Source organism: Lissotriton helveticus, chromosome 1_2, assembly GCF_964261635.1.
Source record: "Lissotriton helveticus chromosome 1_2, aLisHel1.1, whole genome shotgun sequence".
Taxonomy (NCBI): Eukaryota; Metazoa; Chordata; class Amphibia; order Caudata; family Salamandridae; genus Lissotriton; species Lissotriton helveticus.
The window spans coordinates 453935053-453960623 of NC_136058.1; the positions used below are offsets into that span (position 1 = coordinate 453935053).

Sequence of the window (25571 nt, forward strand, 5' to 3'; positions counted from 1 at the left end):
CAATGTGTAAAATTCTGAATAAAAACGGAGTGTAAGAAGTATTTTTTGAGCAGCTACCAATCCAAATTTAACATGTACCAATGTAGCCCAATAATTGCCCATAGCAGCAGCCAGCTTTGCAACGGTAAAAATCATTTTTGAGGACATTTCATTGTAAGGACATGTTCAATATTAATTTCTACGTGCACTACTTTTAAATATCGGCACCCTGCCTTTATGGGTAATGAGGTCTACAAAGCGGTGACTTACAGTAATTTAAAAAGAAGGTTTGGCCTGTCAGAGGAGGTCAAATGTGTAGTTTAAATACCAGGTGATCCAAAGCAAAAGATCCTGTTGTAATAAATGAGTGGAAACCGTACGCAACACAAGCATTTCAAACACTCTAAGTGCATTATAAAGAGCTCACAGAATGAGAGTGAATGAATCAACCACGATTTATTTTAGAATTAATGAATATTTCATGAAATTTATAAATGAATAGTGCAGAAGAATACGCCATGACAAAAATGAATTGTAACATTAAGAAATTACCTCAAACAAGGAACTTCTGCGTCAAAAGTAGAAGATATATTGTAAGTCTAAAAATGATAATATGATTCAAAGATACACAGATTAACTTAAAGGGTTCCGTAGCTTTCCATCGTTTTTCACACCAATAGTTAAACAAAACCTGCAGAAATATGTACCAGCAGCATCCTCCACCTTAAGTGTGACATGAATTAATAAGCTAATGAAGTCATTTATTTGATTTAAAACTCACAACCAAGACAATTCCTCTTAAGTTTGTTTGTTTCAAACTTTTGTTCAATTACTACAGAACATTTGTTATGTTATGTTATAAAATGCTTATATAGCGCATGGCTACCCCAACAACGAGGCGTCCCAGCGCTTGGGGACGTCTAATGTTAGGAGGAACAATATTAGATATTTATAACTTCTAACATTAGATTAAAAAAAATATATAATATTATTTTCATATAAAGACACCAATACATTGACAAATGCAGCTCAGCGTATGACTGGTGGTAAAGTGCACTCTTATATGTCGCCTTGGTATCACAGCAACTGGTGTCTACCTCCTTTTTCTGTACATCTGAAGTGAAAGCAAGGGACATGTGTCTTATCACGCAACCAACAACTCTCAGTGGACCACTGCCATGTCATGCAGGACAGGTAGGGCGATAGAAAGGTTTGGGTCCTGTCTCTGACTGGCTTGGACCATAAACAGAACAAATAGCCAGACCGGTTAACTTTTTAACATTTAATCACACCCAGCCCTACAGTTCTGGGTAGTCAACTATTTTATTTTAGTCTTTTTGTCTTTTTTTTATAGAAAAGCTTTTTTCATAAAGTTGTTATATGTCATCAAAAGAACAATTATCAAACAATAAAGAATACATTCAGAAAAATGTGCAATATATACAAGTGTTCAATACGTACAAAACCAATACTGTGAATTTGAAAAACACCAAAAACACATTAATACAATGCCTAAAGGTAATTTTTTTTACTGGGGACCAGTCTTTCATATTCTATACAAAAAAGACAGGCGGACAACGCAGTTCATAGGTACTGCCTGCCTGTCTTATTGAGCCGGAAACTAGATGAAAACTTCTGGGGTTGCACTCCTAGGGATGGAAAAATGTGATACTATTTGATAGCCCTAGCTGCACCCTTCTTCTTTTTTCAGGCTATTTGTTCTGTTTAGTATGCAGGACAGGTAGCCATGTGGCTAGGAAGTTGTCTTTGCTTAGTCATGCGCTGGGACTCTTGACTGTCATTGTTACATAAACCCTTTGATAACAAACAGGCCATGATGGACAGAACTCTGGCTTCCTAGAAGTGAGGTGCTTATTCTGCCACTTAACAGCAAGTAAAAGTTTAATTTACAAGTTATGAAAGTGACCTCGTCCCAGTACTTGTTGACATAGACCTGGTGCGGTGACTGCTGCATCTGTATCTCACACCAGCTTGATAAACATATCAGCTACCACCTGTTTTACAGAGAACCAGGGACAGAAAAATACTAAAACGTTTTGAGGTCCTTTGGTTTACCCAATAGCAAATACATTCACTTTATATCCCAAATTTTCATCTAAAATGTTTTGGTCCACTAAAATATTAAATGCTCAATGTCTTTCTTTATAACTTCATTTACTGAATGAAAACCAACATTGTTTCTTTTAGGCCACATTCTGCCAACGTCCCAATATGTTTCCGGGTAAATCATTACATTTTTCTTATGTGCCGAGAAATTAGCTGAGAATAGATACTTTTATGATTTAACAAACATCTGTGTTTTTCTTATTTCTTGCTAATCAGGTCTTATGTCATTTGCTTTTTATTATCTGTTATTTGTATGTCCCACATAATTGTAACTTTATTAACTCTAATCCGCTGATGGATTTGTAGATTTGATAATCAACAAAAGCTCTTCACACATTAAGAACAATTGAATGGCTTTTCACCTTTGTGTGATTGCTGGTGTCTTTGGAGGTGTGATAACTGACTGAAGCTCTTCACGCATTCACTGCAATCGTATGGTTTTTCTCCAGTGTGTGATCGCAGATGTCTTTGGAGGTGTGATAACTGACTGAAGCTCTTCATACATTCATGGCAATTGTAAGGGTTTTCCCCAGTGTGTGTTCGCTGGTGTCTTTGGAGGTTTGATAAACAATTGAAACTCTTCACACATTCATTGCAATGGTAAGGTTTCTCTCCAGTGTGTGTCCGATAATGTCTTTGGAGATTTGATAAACAACTGAAGCTCTTCACACATTCATTGCAATGGTATGGTTTCTCCTCCGAGTGGGTTTGCTGATGTCTTCGTAGGATTGATAACCGACTGAAGCTCTTCACGCATTCATTGCAATGGTATGGTTTTTCCCCTGTGTGTGTTCGTTGATGTATCCTCAATGCTGAAGAGTCACCGAAACTACTTCCACATTCCTTGCATTGGTATGGCTTTTCCCTTGTGTGCGTTCGCTGATGTATTTGGAGGTGTGATAACTGACTGTAGCTCTTCACACATTCACCGCAACGGTATGGCTTTTCCCCCGTGTGTGTTCGCTGATGTACTTGGAGGTGTGCTATCCGACTGAAGCTCTTCACACATTCACTGCAATGGTATGGTTTTTCCTGCGTGTGTATCCGCTGATGTATTTGTAGGTTTGATAACCAACTAAAGCTCTTCACACATTCACTGCAATGGTACGGTTTATCCCAAGCGTGTGTTAATTGATGTCTTTTTAGACGTGTTAACTGACTAAATCTCTTCTCACATTGATTGCAATGGTATGGTTTTTCCAGTATGTGTGTCCGCTGATTGTTTTTTAGTTGTGGTGAGAAACAAATGCTCTTGCTGCATGCGTCTGTTACTTCTCTCTTGGTTAGTGTCTCTGGGTCGGGTATATATTTGTCTACTTCCCATGACTCTGTTTCCTGATGGACCGACCTAGATGATGAAGTACTTGTTTTATTCTCATACTCCTCTGTGTGTGTTCGCTGATGATTTCTTAATGTTGAAGAGTCACTAAAACTACATCCACATTCACTGCAATGGTATGGTTTTTCCCCAGTGTGTGTTTGCTGATGTCTTTGGAGGTGTGATAACTGACTGAAGCTCTTCGTACATTCACTGCAATCGTATGGTTTCTCCCCAGTGTGTGTTCGCTGATGTTTTTGGAGGTGTGATAACTGACTGAAGCTTTTCACACATTCATTGCAATGGTATGGTTTTTCCCCAGTGTGTATTCGCTGATGTCTTTGTAGATGTGATAATAGACTAAAGCTTTTAATGCATTCACTGCAATGGTGTGGTTTTTCCCCTGTGTGTGTTCGCTGATGTGTTTGGAAATCTGATAACCGACTAAAGCTCCTGACACAATCACTGCACTTGAATGTTTTTTTCTGTGTGTGTGTTCGCTGATGTCTTTGGAGATATGACGACAGACTAAAGCTTTTCACACATTCATTGCAATGGAATGGTTTTTCCTTTGTGTGTGTTCGCTGGTGTGTTTGGAGGTGTGAAAAGCGACTAAAACGCTTCACACATTCAGGGCAATGGAATGTTTTTTCTCCTGTGTGTGTTCGCTGATGTTCTTTTAAGTGTGCTAACTGACTAAAGTTCTTTACACATTTAGGGTAATTGCACGTTTTGTCTCCTGTGAGTGTTTGATGATGGCACTTTAGTGGTGATGGCAAACTAAAGCTCTTGCTGCATGTGTTGGATTCTTCTTTCTTGGTTAGTGTCTCTGCGTCAGGTACATATTTGCCTACATCCCATGAATGCATTTCCTGAAGGGCTGTCATGCTTGATAAACCACTTGTGTTATTCTCACATTCCCTTTATGTGTGTGGTATGATGGACGCTTACTTTCTAATTGAACAATAAGATACAATACTCACTAAATAAATGCAACATTCATATATGAGTAAGGCTTCTTTGAGAGTGATTGCGTCTTTAGATTGGATATTAGTTCTGCACGCTTGCAGGTAAAAAATGGTCTTCCTTTTAGTCAGTGTACATTGGGACCGTCTGTTGTATTGTAGACAGCGGAACTCCTCTTTTCTTTACACTTCAGTTGTGTGGCTCCACTCCGTTGTGCTTTTCTTTGGTTGCTGTGGTTTAGTGAGAAAGAGTTTACAATACACCTAAAGCATTAGCCATAACATACCAACCTCATAACCAAAGATGGTGTTGGACACATTTACACTTGAGGTTGTTTGTTAGAGTTGTTAGCTTCATTTTCTAGAGGTTATTTCTCAGTCTTGTCGCGCGGAGGGGCACAGCTCCGACTTTTACACTCACTGAATTGCTCTTGACTGCTTTTCACTGAATCTGTCAGTTTATGTTCAGGGTCCTCAATCTTAGATTGCGCTGATGTTTTCTTGAATATTGGAGCTCATTATTTCTGACAGCTTTTGTAGATGTACAGTGTTATTGTCGTTATTGATAAACACATTGCACATTCAAGGCTTGTTTCCTGTTGGATGCAAAGAGATTTAAAATCACTGAATTGATACATAACTGAATGTGATTACATAATATTTAACTGGCTGTAAAAGACATTTCTTTTTTCCATCTTTGAAAATTACCAAGGAATATACACCAACAATAGATATTTAACCATAAAGTTATGATGAACACGTCACATCTTAGTTACTTCAGAAAAGGAGGTGATTTACCAGTGTTCACAGAGTAAACTAGTAAAGAAAGGGTGTTCGAGACGCACCCACATATTACAGCTTTAGGGAGAGTTACATAGACAACATTTCATTTAGACAAGAACAGATTGTGGAAAAAGAGATGGATCAGGATGTGCTGTATTTTTTAGTTTCATGAAGTGTATAACAAAGTTAACTCTTCAGGGAGTGTATAACAAAGGTAACTCTTCAGAAAGTGCATAACCAAGGTAACTCTTCAGGAAGTACAGAACAAAGAAAACTCTTCAAGAAGTATATAATAAAGTTAACTCTTCAGGAAATGTATAACAAAGGTAACTCTTCAGGTAGTGTATAACAAAGGTAACTCTTTAGAAAGTGCATAACCAAGGTAACTCTTCAAGAAGTGTATTACAAAGGTAACTCTACAGGAAGCATATAACAAAGGTAACTCTTCAGGTAGTGTATAACAAAGGTAACTCTTTAGAAAGTGCATAACCAAGGTAACTCTTCAGGAAGTGTATAACAAACGTAACTCTTCGGGAAGCATATAACAAAGGTAACTCTTCAGGTAGTGTATAACAAAGGTAACTCTTTAGAAAGTACATAACCAAGGTAACTCTTCAGGAAGTACAGAACAAAGGAAACTCTTCAAGAAGTATATAATAAAGGTAACTCTTCAGGAAGTATAGAACAAAGGTAACTCTACAGGAAGTATATAACAAAGGTAACTCTTCAGGAAGCATGTAACAAAGGTAACTCTTCAGGAAGTGTAAAACCAAGGTAACTCTTCGGGGAGTGTATAACAAAGGTAACTCTTCAGAAGTGTATAACCAAGGTAACTCTTCAGGAAGTAAAACAAAGTAAACTCTTCAGGAAGTATATAACAAAGGTAACTCTTCAAGCAGTATATAACAAAGGTAACTCTTCGGAAAGTGCATAACCAAGGTAACTCTTCAGGAAGTACAGAATAAAGGAAACTCTTCAAGAAGTATATAATAAAGGTAACTCTTCAGGAAGTGTATAACAAAGGTAACTCTTCAGAAATGTATAACCAAGGTAACTCTACAGGAAGTATATAACAAAGGTAACTCTTCAGGAACATATAACAAAGGTAACTCTTCAGGAAGTATAAAACCAAGGTAACTCTTCAGGAGGAAGATCCTTCTCCTACCTGGCCGCTAAAACCTGGAACTCACTTACCATTCACCTTCGCCTCACTCAGAACCACCTAGCATTCAGAAAGCAACTTAAAACCTGGATATTCGACAAGTAATTCCCCACCCTTCCTCAAGCGCCTTGAGACCCTCTGGGTATGTAGCGCGCTATATAAATTCTTTGAATTGAATTGAATTGAAATTGAAGTGTATAACAAAGGTAACTCTTCAGAAGTGTATAACCAAGGTAACTCTTCAGGAAGTGTATAACAAAGGAAACTCTACAGGAAGCATATAACAAACGTAACTCTTCAGGAAGTATAAAACCAAGGTAACTCTTTTTTTTTTTTGCAGAGTTTTATATAGCGCGAACTAGAACCGAACCGAATCAGTTATCAGAGCGCTTTACATAGCACCAGTTACGTTACATGAGGATACACTTTCATTTTTTTAGGCACGGGGAGATTAAGTGATTTGCCCAGAATCACAGGGGGTTTTTGGCGTCGTTACCGAGACTCGAACCCAGATCCCCAGGTCCGAGGTCGAGCGCCTTAGCCGTTAGGCCAACCCCTCTCCCCAGGAAGTGTATAACAAAGGTAACTCTTCAGGAAGTGTATAACAAAGGTAACACTTCAGGAAGTATAAAACAAAACAAACTCTTCAAGAAGTATATAATAAAGGTAACTCTTCAGAAAGTATATAATAAAGGAACTACATTTGCAATCTTCAATTACTTTCCTGTTCACACTGGATTAACTGAAGTGCCAACTCTTGTCTTTACCTTGCTCTTTGTTAAGTTATCTTTGCCACTTCTTACAAAATTCCAGGGGTTTGGTTTAAGCATTTTGGGGGACGACTGGAGCATTATCATGAGTTGTGGTGAATTTTCTCTTGCCATAATATCCGTATCCCTGACACTAATGTAAGTTCAAGGGTCTGGTTCTTAACTTAAATAAGAGACTACTTTCTTCTTCCTAAAGTAGATAAAGTGCGGATCCGGTTGCATTTCCAGCTATAGCTCCTAACAGGGCATTTTTGTAAAAGAGAAAGAAGGGTTCATTATAATGGCGTGCCTTGACATTGTGCACGCTGATAAGGCAAATACACATTGAGTCATATAATTTAATATTCAACGATATCAGTCATTTAGTCCTTATTATAGCAAATCCATCACAACCAATAATTTACCTGACATATCCCAGCAACAAGCACAGTTATGTGCATAATCCTCATTTTTTTTGCTTGTTCTGCTTCACAATGGTATCTGACTTAATGTTGGCCGTTAGGTGCCAGGCTGCTACGTTGTGACTGGATGGGGCGTTGGCAGAGTGGGACGAGGTGTCTGTTGCCTGCAGGTCAATACAATAAACCACCACTGGGTCTGGGCTCCCAACGGCACAGCTTGCCACAAGCTTATAATGAAGATTGCGAATTTTGTTGTGTATATAAGGTTTTAGAATTTGTGTAAAAGTTTGATAAAACATATGTTCAAATAGAAGAGTAATTCATAAAATAAGAAGCAAATAAAATAATTGGAATTAAATCCTATCGTATGTTTTTGACCCAAAAAGATGTCAGGTTAACTTCTTAGCGGCACGTGCATCTATTTTGTTCATTATATGCAGGTGAATACAGCATTCGCACCTTTGGGCATTTCTTAAATTCATGTTTACCTAATGGCCTGTTCATCGCCTCCCAGTCTCCTTTATGTCTGCGCCCTTGCAGGGGAGTGACTCGATGTATCCACACACCAGAAATCAGTACAAGGATCACAAGCGTCATTAAAGAAGGTCGCCTGGGGCATACAACACATGAGGAGGTGCAGAGGCAGGTGCTTATGAAGTATAAACAGTGGAGGTGCACAGGTAGGTGCTTATGAGGTACAAAGAGAGGAGGAGCACAGGTAGGTGCTCATGAGGTACAAAGAGAGGAGGAGCACAGGTAGGTGCTTATGAGGTATAAATAGAGGAGGTGCACAGGTAGGTGCTTATGAGGTACAACGAGAGGAGGAGCACAGGTAGGTGCTTATGAGGTATGAACAGAGGAGGTGCACAGGTAGGTGCATATGAGGTACAAAGAGAGGAGGAGCACAGGTAGGTGCTTATGAGGTATGAACAGAGGAGGAGCACAGGTAGGTGCTTATGAGGTATAAACAGAGGAGGTGCACAGGTAGGTGCTTATGAGGTACAAACAGAGGAGGAGCACAGGTAGGTGCTTATGAGGTGCAGAGGAGGTGCACAGGTAGGTGCATATGAGGTACAAACAGAGGAGGAGCACAGGTAGGTGCTTATGAGGTGCAGAGGAGGTGCACATGTAGGTGCTTATGAGGTACAAACAGAGGAGGAGCACAGGTAGGTGCTTATGAGGTACAAAGAGAGGAGGAGCACAGGTAGGTGCTTATGAGGTACAAACAGAGGAGGAGCACAGGTAGGAGCTAATGAGGTATAAACAGAGGGGGTGCACAGGTAGGTGCTTATGAGGTGCAGAGGAGGTGCACAGGTAGGTGCTTATGAGGTACAAACAGAGGAGGAGCACAGGTAGGAGCTTATGAGGTATAAACAGAGGGGGTGCACAGGTAGGTGCTTATGAGGTGCAGAGGAGGTGCACAGGTAGGTGCTTATGAAGTATAAACAGTGGAGGTGCACAGGTAGGTGCTTATGAGGTATAAATAGAGGAGGAGCACAGGTAGGTGCTTATGAGGTATAAACAGAGGAGGTGCACAGGTAGGTCCTTATGAAGTAGAAACAGTGGAGGTGCACAGGTAGGAGCTTATGAGGTACAAACAGAGGAGGAGCACAGGTAGGTGCTTGTGAGGTACAGATGAGGTGCACAGGTAGGTGCTAATGAGGTATAAACAGAGGAGGTGCACAGGTAGGTGCTCATGAGGTACAAACAAAGGAGGTGCACAGGTAGGTGCTTATGATGTGCAGAGGAGGTGCACAGGTAGGTGCTTATGAGGTATAAACAGGGGAGGTGCACAGGTAGGTGCTTATGAAGTATAAACAGAGGGGGTGCACAGGTAGGTGCTTATGAGGTATAAACAGAGGAGGTGCACAGGTAGGTGCTTATGAGGTACAAACAGAGGAGGAGCACAGGTAGGTGCTTATGAGGTACAAACAGAGGAGGAGCACAGGTAGGTGCTTGTGAGGTACAGATGAGGTGCACAGGTAGGTGCTAATGAGGTATAAACAGAGGGGGTGCACAGGTAGGTGCTTATGAGGTATAAACAGAGGGGGTGCACAGGTAGGTGCTTATGAGGTACAAACAGAGGAAGAGCATGGGTAGGTGCTTATGAGGTATAAACAGAGGAGGTGCACAGGTAGGCGCTTATGAGGTACAAACAGAGGAGGAGCACAGGTAGGTGCTTGTGAGGTACAGATGAGGTGCACAGGTAGGTGCTAATGAGGTATAAACAGAGGAGGTGCACAGGTAGGTGCTTATGAGGTACAAACAGAGGAGGTGCACAGGTAGGTGCTTGTGAGGTACAGATGAGGTGCACAGGTAGGTGCTAATGAGGTATAAACAGAGGAGGTGCACAGGTAGGTGCTCATGAGGTACAAACAAAGGAGGTGCACAGGTAGGTGCTTATGATGTGCAGAGGAGGTGCACAGGTAGGTGCTTATGAGGTATAAACAGGGGAGGTGCACAGGTAGGTGCTTATGAAGTATAAACAGAGGGGGTGCACAGGTAGGTGCTTATGAGGTATAAACAGAGGAGGTGCACAGGTAGGTGCTTATGAGGTACAAACAGAGGAGGAGCACAGGTAGGTGCTTATGAGGTACAAACAGAGGAGGAGCACAGGTAGGTGCTTGTGAGGTACAGATGAGGTGCACAGGTAGGTGCTAATGAGGTATAAACAGAGGAGGTGCACAGGTAGGTGCTCATGAGGTACAAACAAAGGAGGTGCACAGGTAGGTGCTTATGATGTGCAGAGGAGGTGCACAGGTAGGTGCTTATGAGGTATAAACAGGGGAGGTGCACAGGTAGGTGCTTATGAAGTATAAACAGAGGGGGTGCACAGGTAGGTGCTTATGAGGTATAAACAGAGGAGGTGCACAGGTAGGTGCTTATGAGGTACAAACAGAGGAGGAGCACAGGTAGGTGCTTATGAGGTACAAACAGAGGAGGAGCACAGGTAGGTGCTTGTGAGGTACAGATTAGGTGCACAGGTAGGTGCTAATGAGGTATAAACAGAGGAGGTGCACAGGTAGGTGCTTATGAGGTACAAACAGAGGAGGAGCACAGGTAGGTGCTCATGAGGTACAAGCAGAGGAGGTGCACAGGTAGGTGCTTGTGAGGTACAGATGAGGTGCACAGGTAGGTGCTAATGAGGTATAAACAGAGGAGGTGCACAGGTAGGTGCTCATGAGGTACAAACAAAGGAGGTGCACAGGTAGGTGCTTATGATGTGCAGAGGAGGTGCACAGGTAGGTGCTTATGAGGTATAAACAGGGGAGGTGCACAGGTAGGTGCTTATGAAGTATAAACAGAGGGGGTGCACAGGTAGGTGCTTATGAGGTATAAACAGAGGAGGTGCACAGGTAGGTGCTTATGAGGTACAAACAGAGGAGGAGCACAGGTAGGTGCTTATGAGGTACAAACAGAGGAGGAGCACAGGTAGGTGCTTGTGAGGTACAGATGAGGTGCACAGGTAGGTGCTAATGAGGTATAAACAGAGGAGGTGCACAGGTAGGTGCTTATGAGGTACAAACAGAGGAGGAGCACAGGTAGGTGCTCATGAGGTACAAACAGAGGAGGTGCACAGGTAGGTACTTATGAGGTACAAACAGAGGAGGAGCACAGGTAGGTGCTCATGAGGTACAAACAGAGGAGGTGCACAGGTAGGTGCTTGTGAGGTACAGATGAGGTGCACAGGTAGGTGCTAATGAGGTATAAACAGAGGAGGTGCACAGGTAGGTGCTCATGAGGTACAAACAAAGGAGGTGCACAGGTAGGTGCTTATGATGTGCAGAGGAGGTGCACAGGTAGGTGCTTATGAGGTATAAACAGGGGAGGTGCACAGGTAGGTGCTTATGAAGTATAAACAGAGGGGGTGCACAGGTAGGTGCTTATGAGGTATAAACAGAGGAGGTGCACAGGTAGGTGCTTATGAGGTACAAACAGAGGAGGAGCACAGGTAGGTGCTTATGAGGTACAAACAGAGGAGGAGCACAGGTAGGTGCTTGTGAGGTACAGATGAGGTGCACAGGTAGGTGCTAATGAGGTATAAACAGAGGAGGTGCACAGGTAGGTGCTTATGAGGTACAAACAGAGGAGGAGCACAGGTAGGTGCTCATGAGGTACAAGCAGAGGAGGTGCACAGGTAGGTGCTTGTGAGGTACAGATGAGGTGCACAGGTAGGTGCTAATGAGGTATAAACAGAGGAGGTGCACAGGTAGGTGCTCATGAGGTACAAACAAAGGAGGTGCACAGGTAGGTGCTTATGAGGTACAAACAGAGGAACAGCATAGGTAGGTGCTTATGAGGTATAAACAGAGGGGGTGCACAGGTAGGTGCTTATGAAGTATAAACAGAGGAGGAGCACAGGTAGGTGCTTATGAGGTATAAACAGAGGAGGTGCACAGGTAGGTGCTTATGAGGTATAAACAGAGGGGGTGCACAGGTAGGTGCTTATGGAGTATAAACAGAGGAGGAGCACAGGTAGGTGCTTATGAGGTATAAACAGAGGAAGAGCATAGGTAGGTGCTTATGAGGTATAAACAGAGGAGGTGCACAGGTAGGAGCTTATGAGGTATAAACAGAGGGTGTGCACAGGTAGGTGCTTATGAAGTATAAACAGAGGGGGTGCACAGGTAGGAGCTTATGAGGTATAAACAGAGGAGGTGCACAGGTAGGAGCTTATGAGGTACAAACAGAGGAGGAGCACAGGTAGGTGCTTATGAGGTACAAAGAGAGGAGGAGCACAGGTAGGTGCTTATGAGGTATAAACAGGGGAGGTGCACAGGTAGGTGCTTATGAGGTATAAACAGGGGAGGTGCACAGGTAGGTGCTTATGAGGTATAAACAGAGGAGGACAACCTTATCTTAAGTGTATGCAACACTTAACCTTAGCGCACTGTTGCTGTTTAGCGGAAACCGCTGTGAAATATAAACTATTTAAACAGTCTCAAAATAGTTTTACAAAAAATAATTGTATTTTTACATTTGTAAGGAAATCTTTACTCAAAACCAATTCCATAAATTGACAACACAAAATATCTGTTGTTTGTATACACAAATGTTTACATTTATCACATTTCAAAACATAGGTGTTAATTCTTTAATTTTAACATTTCTTTATATAATTTGATAAATACGATAAGATTTCAATAGTCAATAACAGTGAGTGCTCCTCTTATCAAAAATTCATAAACAGAGGAGGACCACAGGTAGGTGCTTATGAGGTATAAACAGAGGAGGAGTACATGTAGGTGCTTATGAGGTATAAACAGGGGAGGTGCACAGGTAGGTACTTATGAGGTACAAACAGAGGAGGAGCACAGGTAGGTGCTTATGAGGTATAAACAGAGGGGGTGCACAGGTAGGTGCTTACGAGGTACAAACAGAAGTGGTGCACAGGTAGGTGCTTATGAGGTATAAACAGAGGGGGTGCACAGGTAGGTGCTTATGAGGTATAAACAGAGGGGGTGCACAGGTAGGTGCTTATGAGGTATAAACAGAGGAGGAGCACAGGTAGGTGCTTATGAGGTACAAAGAGAGGAGGAGCACAGGTAGGTGCTTATGAGGTACAAAGAGAGGAGGTGCACAGGTAGGTGCTTATGAGGTACAAACAGAAGTGGTGCACAGGCAGGTGCTTATGAGGTACAAAGAGAGGAGGTGCACAGGTAGGTGCTTATGAGGTACAAAGAGAGGAGGAGCACAGGTAGGTGCTTATGAGGTATAAACAGAGGGGGTGCACAGGCAGGTGCTTATGAGGTACAAACAGAGGAGGAGCACAGGTAGGTGCTTATGAGGTATAAACAGAGGGGGTGCACAGGTAGGTGCTTATGAGGTATAAACAGAGGGGGTGCACAGGTAGGTGCTTATGAGGTATAAACAGAGGGGGTGCACAGGTAGGTGCTTATGAGGTATAAACAGAGGAGGTGCACAGGTAGGTGCTTATGAGGTACAAACAGGGGAGGTGCACAGGTAGGTGCTTATGAGGTATAAACAGAGGAGGACCACAGGTAGGTGCTTATGAGGTATAAACAGGGGAGGTGCACAGGTAGGTACTTATGAGGTACAAACAGAGGAGGAGCACAGGTGGGTGCTTATGAGGTACAAACAGGGGAGGTGCACAGGTGGGTGCTTATGAGGTACAAACAGGGGAGGTGCACAGGTAGGTGCTTATGAGGTATAAACAGAGGAGGACCACAGGTAGGTGCTTATGAGGTATAAACAGGGGAGGTGCACAGGTAGGTACTTATGAGGTACAAACAGAGGAGGAGCACAGGTAGGTGCTTATGAGGTATAAACAGGGGAGGTGCACAGGTAGGTACTTATGAGGTACAAACAGAGGAGGAGCACAGGTAGGTGCTCATGAGGTACAAACAGAGGATGTGCACGGGTAGGTGCTTGTGAGGTACAGATGAGGTGCACAGGTAGGTGCTAATGAGGTATAAACAGAGGAGGTGCACAGGTAGGTGCTCATGAGGTACAAACAGAGGAGGTGCACAGGTAGGTGCTTATGAGGTATAAACAGAGGAAGAGCATGGGTAGGTGCTTATGAGGTACAAAGAGAGGAGGAGCACAGGTAGGTGCTTATGAGGTACAAACAGAGGAAGAGCATGGGTAGGTGCTTATGAGGTATAAACAGGGGAGGTGCACAGGTAGGTGCTTATGAGGTATAAACAGAGGAGGTGCACAGGTAGGTGCTAATGAGGTATAAACAGAGGAGGTGCACAGGTAGGTGCTCATGAGGTACAAACAAAGGAGGTGCACAGGTAGGTGCTTATGAGGTACAAACAGAGGAACAGCATAGGTAGGTGCTTATGAGGTATAAACAGAGGGGGTGCACAGGTAGGTGCTTATGAAGTATAAACAGAGGAGGAGCACAGGTAGGTGCTTATGAGGTATAAACAGAGGAGGTGCACAGGTAGGTGCTTATGAGGTATAAACAGAGGGGGTGCACAGGTAGGTGCTTATGGAGTATAAACAGAGGAGGAGCACAGGTAGGTGCTTATGAGGTATAAACAGAGGAAGAGCATAGGTAGGTGCTTATGAGGTATAAACAGAGGAGGTGCACAGGTAGGAGCTTATGAGGTATAAACAGAGGGTGTGCACAGGTAGGTGCTTATGGAGTATAAACAGAGGAGGAGCACAGGTAGGTGCTTATGAAGTACAAACAGAGGAGGAGCACAGGTAGGTGCTTATGAGGTATAAACAGAGGGGGTGCACAGGTAGGTGCTTACGAGGTACAAACAGAAGTGGTGCACAGGCAGGTGCTTATGAGGTACAAAGAGAGGAGGAGCACAGGTAGGTGCTTATGAGGTATAAACAGAGGGGGTGCACAGGTAGGTGCTTATGAGGTATAAACAGAGGGGGTGCACAGGTAGGTGCTTATGAGGTATAAACAGAGGAGGAGCACAGGTAGGTGCTTATGAGGTACAAAGAGAGGAGGAGCACAGGTAGGTGCTTATGAGGTACAAAGAGAGGAGGTGCACAGGTAGGTGCTTATGAGGTACAAACAGAAGTGGTGCACAGGCAGGTGCTTATGAGGTACAAAGAGAGGGGGTGCACAGGTAGGTGCTTATGAGGTATAAACAGAGGGGGTGCACAGGTAGGTGCTTATGAGGTATAAACAGAGGAGGTGCACAGGTAGGTGCTTATGAGGTACAAACAGGGGAGGTGCACAGGTAGGTGCTTATGAGGTATAAACAGAGGAGGACCACAGGTAGGTGCTTATGAGGTATAAACAGGGGAGGTGCACAGGTAGGTACTTATGAGGTACAAACAGAGGAGGAGCACAGGTGGGTGCTTATGAGGTACAAACAGGGGAGGTGCACAGGTGGGTGCTTATGAGGTACAAACAGGGGAGGTGCACAGGTAGGTGCTTATGAGGTATAAACAGAGGAGGACCACAGGTAGGTGCTTATGAGGTATAAACAGGGGAGGTGCACAGGTAGGTACTTATGAGGTACAAACAGAGGAGGAGCACAGGTAGGTGCTTATGAGGTATAAACAGGGGAGGTGCACAGGTAGGTACTTATGAGGTACAAACAGAGGAGGAGCACAGGTAGGTGCTCATGAGGTACAAACAGAGGATGTGCACGGGTAGGTGCTTGTGAGGTACAGATGAGGTGCACAGGTAGGTGCTAATGAGGTATAAACAGAGGAGGTGCACAGGTAGGTGCTCATGAGGTACAAACAGAGGAGGTGCACAGGTAGGTGCTTATGAGGTATAAACAGAGGAAGAGCATGGGTAGGTGCTTATGAGGTACAAAGAGAGGAGGAGCACAGGTAGGTGCTTATGAGGTACAAACAGAGGAAGAGCATGGGTAGGTGCTTATGAGGTATAAACAGGGGAGGTGCACAGGTAGGTGCTTATGAGGTATAAACAGAGGAGGTGCACAGGTAGGTGCTAATGAGGTATAAACAGAGGAGGTGCACAGGTAGGTGCTCATGAGGTACAAACAAAGGAGGTGCACAGGTAGGTGCTTATGAGGTACAAACAGAGGAACAGCATAGGTAGGTGCTTATGAGGTATAAACAGAGGGGGTGCACAGGTAGGTGCTTATGAAGTATAAACAGAGGAGGAGCACAGGTAGGTGCTTATGAGGTATAAACAGAGGAGGTGCACAGGTAGGTGCTTATGAGGTATAAACAGAGGGGGTGCACAGGTAGGTGCTTATGGAGTATAAACAGAGGAGGAGCACAGGTAGGTGCTTATGAGGTATAAACAGAGGAAGAGCATAGGTAGGTGCTTATGAGGTATAAACAGAGGAGGTGCACAGGTAGGAGCTTATGAGGTATAAACAGAGGGTGTGCACAGGTAGGTGCTTATGGAGTATAAACAGAGGAGGAGCACAGGTAGGTGCTTATGAAGTACAAACAGAGGAGGAGCACAGGTAGGTGCTTATGAGGTATAAACAGAGGGGGTGCACAGGTAGGTGCTTACGAGGTACAAACAGAAGTGGTGCACAGGCAGGTGCTTATGAGGTACAAAGAGAGGAGGAGCACAGGTAGGTGCTTATGAGGTATAAACAGAGGGGGTGCACAGGTAGGTGCTTATGAGGTATAAACAGAGGGGGTGCACAGGTAGGTGCTTATGAGGTATAAACAGAGGAGGAGCACAGGTAGGTGCTTATGAGGTACAAAGAGAGGAGGAGCACAGGTAGGTGCTTATGAGGTACAAAGAGAGGAGGTGCACAGGTAGGTGCTTATGAGGTACAAACAGAAGTGGTGCACAGGCAGGTGCTTATGAGGTACAAAGAGAGGAGGTGCACAGGTAGGTGCTTATGAGGTACAAAGAGAGGAGGAGCACAGGTAGGTGCTTATGAGGTATAAACAGAGGGGGTGCACAGGCAGGTGCTTATGAGGTACAAACAGAGGAGGAGCACAGGTAGGTGCTTATGAGGTATAAACAGAGGGGGTGCACAGGTAGGTGCTTATGAGGTATAAACAGAGGGGGTGCACAGGTAGGTGCTTATGAGGTATAAACAGAGGGGGTGCACAGGTAGGTGCTTATGAGGTATAAACAGAGGAGGTGCACAGGTAGGTGCTTATGAGGTACAAACAGGGGAGGTGCACAGGTAGGTGCTTATGAGGTATAAACAGAGGAGGACCACAGGTAGGTGCTTATGAGGTATAAACAGGGGAGGTGCACAGGTAGGTACTTATGAGGTACAAACAGAGGAGGAGCACAGGTGGGTGCTTATGAGGTACAAACAGGGGAGGTGCACAGGTGGGTGCTTATGAGGTACAAACAGGGGAGGTGCACAGGTAGGTGCTTATGAGGTATAAACAGAGGAGGACCACAGGTAGGTGCTTATGAGGTATAAACAGGGGAGGTGCACAGGTAGGTACTTATGAGGTACAAACAGAGGAGGAGCACAGGTAGGTGCTTATGAGGTATAAACAGGGGAGGTGCACAGGTAGGTACTTATGAGGTACAAACAGAGGAGGAGCACAGGTAGGTGCTCATGAGGTACAAACAGAGGATGTGCACGGGTAGGTGCTTATGAGGTACAAAGAGAGGAGGAGCACAGGTAGGTGCTTATGAGGTACAAACAGAGGAAGAGCATGGGTAGGTGCTTATGAGGTATAAACAGGGGAGGTGCACAGGTAGGTGCTTATGAGGTATAAACAGAGGAGGTGCACAGGTAGGTGCTAATGAGGTATAAACAGAGGAGGTGCACAGGTAGGTGCTCATGAGGTACAAACAAAGGAGGTGCACAGGTAGGTGCTTATGAGGTACAAACAGAGGAACAGCATAGGTAGGTGCTTATGAGGTATAAACAGAGGGGGTGCACAGGTAGGTGCTTATGAAGTATAAACAGAGGAGGAGCACAGGTAGGTGCTTATGAGGTATAAACAGAGGAGGTGCACAGGTAGGTGCTTATGAGGTATAAACAGAGGAGGACAACCTTATCTTAAGTGTATGCAACACTTAACCTTAGCGCACTGTTGCTGTTTAGCGGAAACCGCTGTGAAATATAAACTATTTAAACAGTCTCAAAATAGTTTTCCAAAAAATAATTGTATTTTTACATTTGTAAGGAAATCTTTACTCAAAACCAATTCCATAAATTGACAACACAAAATATCTGTTGTTTGTATACACAAATGTTTACATTTATCACATTTCAAAACATAGGTGTTAATTCTTTAATTTTAACATTTCTTTATATAATTTGATAAATACGATAAGATTTCAATAGTCAATAACAGTGAGTGCTCCTCTTATCAAAAATTCATAAACAGAGGAGGACCACAGGTAGGTGCTTATGAGGTATAAACAGAGGAGGAGTACATGTAGGTGCTTATGAGGTATAAACAGGGGAGGTGCACAGGTAGGTACTTATGAGGTACAAACAGAGGAGGAGCACAGGTAGGTGCTTATGAGGTATAAACAGAGGGGGTGCACAGGTAGGTGCTTACGAGGTACAAACAGAAGTGGTGCACAGGTAGGTGCTTATGAGGTATAAACAGAGGGGGTGCACAGGTAGGTGCTTATGAGGTATAAACAGAGGGGGTGCACAGGTAGGTGCTTATGAGGTATAAACAGAGGAGGAGCACAGGTAGGTGCTTATGAGGTACAAAGAGAGGAGGAGCACAGGTAGGTGCTTATGAGGTACAAAGAGAGGAGGTGCACAGGTAGGTGCTTATGAGGTACAAACAGAGGAGGAGCACAGGTAGGTGCTTATGAGGTACAAAGAGAGGAGGAGCACAGGTAGGTGCTTATGAGGTATAAACAGAGGGGGTGCACAGGTAGGTGCTTATGAGGTATAAACAGAGGGGGTGCACAGGTAGGTGCTTATGAGGTATAAACAGAGGAGGAGCACAGGTAGGTGCTTATGAGGTACAAAGAGAGGAGGAGCACAGGTAGGTGCTTATGAGGTACAAAGAGAGGAGGAGCACAGGTAGGTGCTTATGAGGTATAAACAGAGGGGGTGCACAGGTAGGTGCTTATGAGGTATAAACAGAGGAGGAGCACAGGTAGGTGCTTACGAGGTACAAACAGAAGTGGTGCACAGGCAGGTGCTTATGAGGTACAAAGAGAGGAGGAGCACAGGTAGGTGCTTATGAGGTATAAACAGAGGGGGTGCACAGGTAGGTGCTTATGAGGTATAAACAGAGGGGGTGCACAGGTAGGTGCTTATGAGGTATAAACAGAGGAGGAGCACAGGTAGGTGCTTATGAGGTACAAAGAGAGGAGGAGCACAGGTAGGTGCTTATGAGGTACAAAGAGAGGAGGTGCACAGGTAGGTGCTTATGAGGTACAAACAGAAGTGGTGCACAGGCAGGTGCTTATGAGGTACAAAGAGAGGAGGTGCACAGGTAGGTGCTTATGAGGTACAAAGAGAGGAGGAGCACAGGTAGGTGCTTATGAGGTATAAACAGAGGGGGTGCACAGGCAGGTGCTTATGAGGTACAAACAGAGGAGGAGCACAGGTAGGTGCTTATGAGGTATAAACAGAGGGGGTGCACAGGTAGATGCTTATGAGGTATAAACAGAGGGGGTGCACAGGTAGGTGCTTATGAGGTATAAACAGAGGGGGTGCACAGGTAGGTGCTTATGAGGTATAAACAGAGGAGGTGCACAGGTGGGTGCTTATGAGGTACAAACAGGGGAGGTGCACAGGTAGGTGCTTATGAGGTATAAACAGAGGAGGACCACAGGTAGGTGCTTATGAGGTATAAACAGGGGAGGTGCACAGGTAGGTACTTATGAGGTACAAACAGAGGAGGAGCACAGGTAGGTGCTTATGAGGTATAAACAGGGGAGGTGCACAGGTAGGTACTTATGAGGTACAAACAGAGGAGGAGCACAGGTAGGTGCTCATGAGGTACAAACAGAGGATGTGCACGGGTAGGTGCTTGTGAGGTACAGATGAGGTGCACAGGTAGGTGCTAATGAGGTATAAACAGAGGAGGTGCACAGGTAGGTGCTCATGAGGTACAAACAGAGGAGGTGCACAGGTAGGTGCTTATGAGGTATAAACAGAGGAAGAGCATGGGTAGGTGCTTATGAGGTACAAAGAGAGGAGGAGCACAGGTAGGTGCTTATGAGGTATGAACAGAGGAGGTGCACAGGTAGGTGCTTATGAGGTACAAACAGAGGAGGAGCACAGGTAGGTACTTATGAGGTATAAACAGAGGCGGTGCACAGGTAGGTGCTTATGAGGTATAAACAGGGGAGACACACAGGTAGGTGCTTATGAGGTATAAACAGAGGAGGTGAACAGGTAGGTGCTTATGAGGTACAAACAGAGGAGGTGCAGAGGTAGGTGCTTATGAGGTACAGAGGAGGGGCACAGGTAGGTGCTTATGAGGAACAAACAGGAGGTGCACAGGTAGGCTCTTATGAGGTACAAACAGAGGAAGAGCATGGGTAGGTGCTTATGAGGTATAAACAGGGGAGGTGCACAGGTAGGTGCTTATGAGGTATAAACAGAGGAGGTGCACAGGTAGGTGCTTATGAGGTATAAACAGAGGAGGAGCACAGGTGGGTGCTTATGAGGTACAAACAGAGGAGGTTCACAGGTAGGTGCTTGTGAGGTATAAATAGAGGAGGTGCACAGGTAGGTGCTTATGAGGTACAAACAGAGGAGGAGCACAGGTAGGTGCCTATGAGGTAGAAACAGAGAAGGTGCACGGGTAGGTGCTTATGAGATACAAACAGAGGAGGTGCACAGGTAGGTGCTTATGAGGTATAAACAGAGGAGGAGCACAGGTAGGTGCCTATGAGGTACAAACAGAGGAGGTGCACAGGTAGATGCTTGTGAGGTACAAACAGAGGGGGTGCACAGGTAGGTGCTTATGAGGTACAAACAGGAGGCGTACAGGTAGGTGCTTATGAGGTACAAACAGAGGAGGAGCACAGGTAGGTGCCTATGAGGTAGAAACAGAGAAGGTGCACGGGTAGGTGCTTATGAGATACAAACAGAGGAGGTGCACAGGTAGGTGCTTATGAGGTATAAACAGAGGAGGAGCACAGGTAGGTGCCTATGAGGTACAAACAGAGGAGGTGCACAGGTAGATGCTTGTGAGGTACAAACAGAGGGGGTGCACAGGTAGGTGCTTATGAGGGAGAAACAGAGGAGGTGCGCAGGTAGGTGCTTATGAGGTACAAACAGGAGGTGCACAGGTAGATGCTTGTGAGGTACAAACAGAGGGGGTGCACAGGTAGGTGCTTATGAGGTACAAACAGGAGGTGTTAGGTAGGCTCTTATGAGGTATAAACAGAGGGGGTGCACAGGTAGGTGCTTATGAGGTGCAAACAGAGGAGGTGCATAGGCAGGTGCTTATGAGGTATAAACAGAGGAGGAGCACAGGTAGGTGCATATGAGGTACAAACAGAGGAGGTGCACAGGTAGGTGCTTATGAGGTACAAACAGAGGAGGTGCACAGGTAGGTGCTTATGAGGTAGGAACAGAGGAGGTGCACAGGTAGGTGCTTATGAGGTACAAACAGAGGAGGTGCACAGGTAGGTGCTTATGAGGTACAAACAGAGGAGGAGCACAGGTAGGTGCTTATGAGGTACAAACAGGAGGTGTACAGGTAGGTGCTTATGAGGTACAAACAGGAGGTGTACAGGTGGGTGCTTATAAGGTACAAACAGAGGAGGTGTACAGGTAGGTGCTTATCAGGTACAAACAGAGGAGGTGCACAGGTAGGTGCTTATGAGGTACAAGCAGAGGAGGTGAACATGTAGGTAGAAGTTCCTTTTTTAGGTTCTGGGGCTACAGCTGCTTCGAGGCACCCTGCCTGTAATGGTGGTTCTCACTCCTCCTCCTCTCTCTCCAACAACGTTGGTTGCAGACTTGAGGCCTCACATGGAGTTTGGTAGACTGATTATTGCATCACAAATGTGACAGATACCCACAGCTACCTTACTACAAATGCCACAGGATATAATGCACTTTTATTAAGTTGGACACAATACCCGTCACAGGGAGCTGGAGTAAGCCGTTCACCGAAATCTAAATGAGATCCTCGGTGTACATTGTGCCCAACATGTTTTTACAATCAGAAAGTTTGTTTCATTAAAGGCTTAGTATTAGCCGACTGCTGCTGTGGACTGTGGAGTCATAATGCCACCCTTGCTGTCTTTCTGTTCTTTTTTCAGCTCCTGTCACGAATGGCCATAAACCGTCCAACTAGAATGTTTCCTGTTATTGATACTTTTTAATTTACTGATTTTCCTCCATTTTGTTTTCAATGTGCATCCACAGCAAACAGTGCTGGCTGCAAGCATGGGGGGGGGATTACATGAGGTCTAGAGAGCCATGATAGTGCACCCGGTTTAGTTATTTTTTAAAATAAGGTTTTGTATATAGCGAGAACATGAGCCAAGAGGGTATCAGAGCGCTTTACTAACAGTCTTGAACAAATGAGAAGGAGACGAGTGAGACCAAACAAAATGGTTGTGATAGATATTGGCAGTCACTTTCAACGCTGGTGGAGGAGGACCAGTCTAACGTAAAGCCAAAAGGTCTATATACGAGAGCACAGACAAGCATTAAAACATGGGCGTTGAATACAACAAAATGTTCAGGAACGATACAGCGACCCTTGACCCTGAGTACAGGTAGGTCGCCCCCCCTCTGCCGCCTCACGGTCCTCCTGTGACGCTGCCTGTGCCGCCCCGCTGCCTGCTTCTGCCGCTTCCTGCCCTCGTGCCACCGGTACACTTGTACTGCATTGTGCGTCTCTTTCTGCTGTATTAACGTAATATTGTGCCTCTTTCTTCTGTATTTGTGCCTTAGGTCCTCCACTGTTGTTGCCCTTCTTTGTACCCCTGCCCCTCGTTTTTTGCCTTCTGTATCCCCCCTCCTGCTCCCCTCCCTCGCACTCTCACGCTGCTGCGTCCCTGCGGCCCGCCCCCCTGAAAGGCCATTCGCCGCCCCGCTCCAGCCTCCCAGCTGCCCTTCTTATGGAGGCCGCGAAGGTGCGCCAAAGGCAAGCCCGCCTGCGCCCGTCCGCGCCTGGACCGCGCCCAGCACCAGAACCCCTGGCCCCTATAGGAACCAGAAGCCCCACCTGAGATACGACACCACCGCCCTCCACGCACTCAACACCGGCCGAATACCCGCCTGTCATCATGCCACCCCGAAACGCACCCACGGACCCTTCACCTGCCAAGCCTGCAAATTCACCTGCCTCCGAACCTGCACCGCGCCCCCCAGACCAGTCGCCAACAACAACCACCTCAAGTGCATCCTGTTCAACACCCGCTCCGTCCACAAGCACGCCGTTGAACTCTGGGACCTCCTCGACACAACAGCGCCGGACGTCGCCTTCCTCACGGAAACCTGGATGAACGCCTCCTCGGCCCCCGACATCGCCATTGCCATCCCGGACGGCTACAAGATCACCCGGAGGGACCGCATCAACCAAACCGGAGGGGGCATCGCCATCTTCCACAGAAACACCATCCGCATCACAACCAACTCCGAGGACACCTTCACCGCCGCCGAACACCTTCACTTCCAGATACACACCGACCCCAAGACCACCCTCCGAGGTACCCTTATCTACAGACCCCCTGGGCCACGCACACAATTCAGCGAAGCCATCGCAGACTTCATCAGCCCGCATGCCCTCACTCCTCAGACTACATCCTCCTAGGGGACCTGAACTTCCACCTGGAGAACAACAATGACAGCAACTCCACCACCCTGCTAGACAACCTCGCCAACCTCGGACTCAAGCAACTGGTAGACACCCCCACCCACTACGCCAGCCACACGCTTGACCCCGTCTTCTCCTCCAGCAACCTCGTCACCTACAGCCACTCTACCGGACTACATTGGACCGATCACAGCTGAGTCCATTTCAACTACAGAAGGACCACGACTCACCACCACGCGCAACAGGCTCCCCGAATGCTGGGGCAAGATCACCACCGACCAGCTTACCACTTCCCTCAGCCAAAACCCCCCTACCTATACTACGGACACCAACGACGCAGCCCGCAACCTCGCACAGTGGATCACTGTTGGACCTGGCCTCGTGGCGTGGTTCTCCCCGTTCCTCAGCACCCCGTTAGCATAGCCCTGTACCCAGAAACCCCTGGTCGTCCCGTCCCCTGTCCGCCCCGCTCCCTACACGACCCTACCAACGGATGACCATCCCCGCATTCCGCCATCCCACTTCCCCGCACCGGGCGCCCAGAACCTGCATCACCCCACGGGGCCACCGGCCGCCATTACCTTTCCCGAGGTCCCTGACTGCCTAGGCCTTGCCTGACCCCGGCCCCAGCGAAACTTAGGCTTCAGACGCGCCATGCCCGGCTGGGGGGTAGAGGGGTAGAGGGCTTCCTGAGTGAGAGACTGGTTTCTCTCACACCTCTGGCCTTCCCCTGTGGGCTGGTTTCGATCGCACCCCTGGCCTCCCCGAGAGCTGGCTCCAGACCCTGCTGAGCGTCTGGGAATTCCCGGATGCATCTTCAAAAGGATCAAAGGTCCAGCCGACGGGAAACTCCTACGACCAGCCCCGAGGCATGGGATCTCCGCCTGCGAGGGTCCGGACATCAAAGGGCCCCTGCACTATATCAAGGCCAGCCCAAGAACTAGCGGGCAGTTGTATCCTGGACAAGAGAGCCCTGCTGATCTGATTGCACTCATCCTCGTGAAGAAGGAACTGGAACCTCGGAGCCCTGCTGACCTCGTCACGGCTCATCCTTGAACTCTAAGAACATTCGGTGAACACCCTGAGCCCTGCTGACGCTGTCGCACCTCATCCTCGTGAAGGAGGAACTGGAACCTCTGAGCCCTGCTGACCTCGTCGCGGCTCATCCGTGAACTCTAAGGACATTCGTGAAACACCCTGAGCCCTGCTGACGCTGTCGTGGCTCCTCAAGAACTGACAGACACTCTGTTCACTCCGGATCGAACCCTGATTACCTAGTCGCAGCTCGAGGAGTCCTCTGGTCCGGCTGGACCATCGACGCTACCAACACGACCTGGTTCGAGAAGAAGTGAGTGGAGCAGCCAGCACGACGTCCATCGTCCGTATCCCCCGGCTTGAGGATTGAGAGCTGTGTGCAGGGTAGGCTACGTACTGGCCTAATACTGAGACTGTCCCGCCTCCCTACTCCTTAGCACTGTGACTTTACGATCCCTCTATCGCTTGTAAATACGTGTCATTTTTGCCTAAAACTCTACTGTGTGATATCACCGCATCACGACCAACACCGACGACACCCTCGCATCCGCCAAACACCTGCACTTCCAGATCCACATCAACCCCAAGACCACCCTCAGAGGCACCCTCATCTACAGACCCCCAGGACCATGCACACAATTCAGCGAAGACATCGCCGACTTCATCAGCCCGCACGCCCTCCTCTCCACTGACTACATCCTCCTCGGGGACCTCAACTTCCACCTGGAGAACAACAACGACCGCAACACCACCACCCTGCTGGACAACCTCGCCAACCTCGGTCTCAAGTAGCTGGTGACCACCCCCACCCACTACGCCGGACACACACTCGACCCCGTGTTCTCATCCAGCAAGGACATCACCTTCAGCCACGCCACCGGACTCCACTGGACGGACCACAGCTGCATCCACTTCAGCTTC

General features: G+C 46.3%; 1 protein-coding gene across 2 annotated transcripts in view; it reads right to left on the reverse strand.

Moving 5' to 3' along the window:
• Positions 1-465: 465 nt before the first annotated feature.
• Positions 466-25571, reverse strand: part of LOC144808024 (uncharacterized) — a 102228-nt gene continuing 77122 nt past the window's right edge. For both annotated transcript variants that reach the window (XM_078673587.1, XM_078673588.1), the window contains one exon: positions 466-4985. In XM_078673587.1, the coding sequence (XP_078529713.1) occupies positions 2443-4311 (1869 nt within the window). In that variant the 5' untranslated portion in view covers positions 4312-4985 and the 3' untranslated portion in view covers positions 466-2442. The remainder of the gene's footprint in view (positions 4986-25571) is intronic.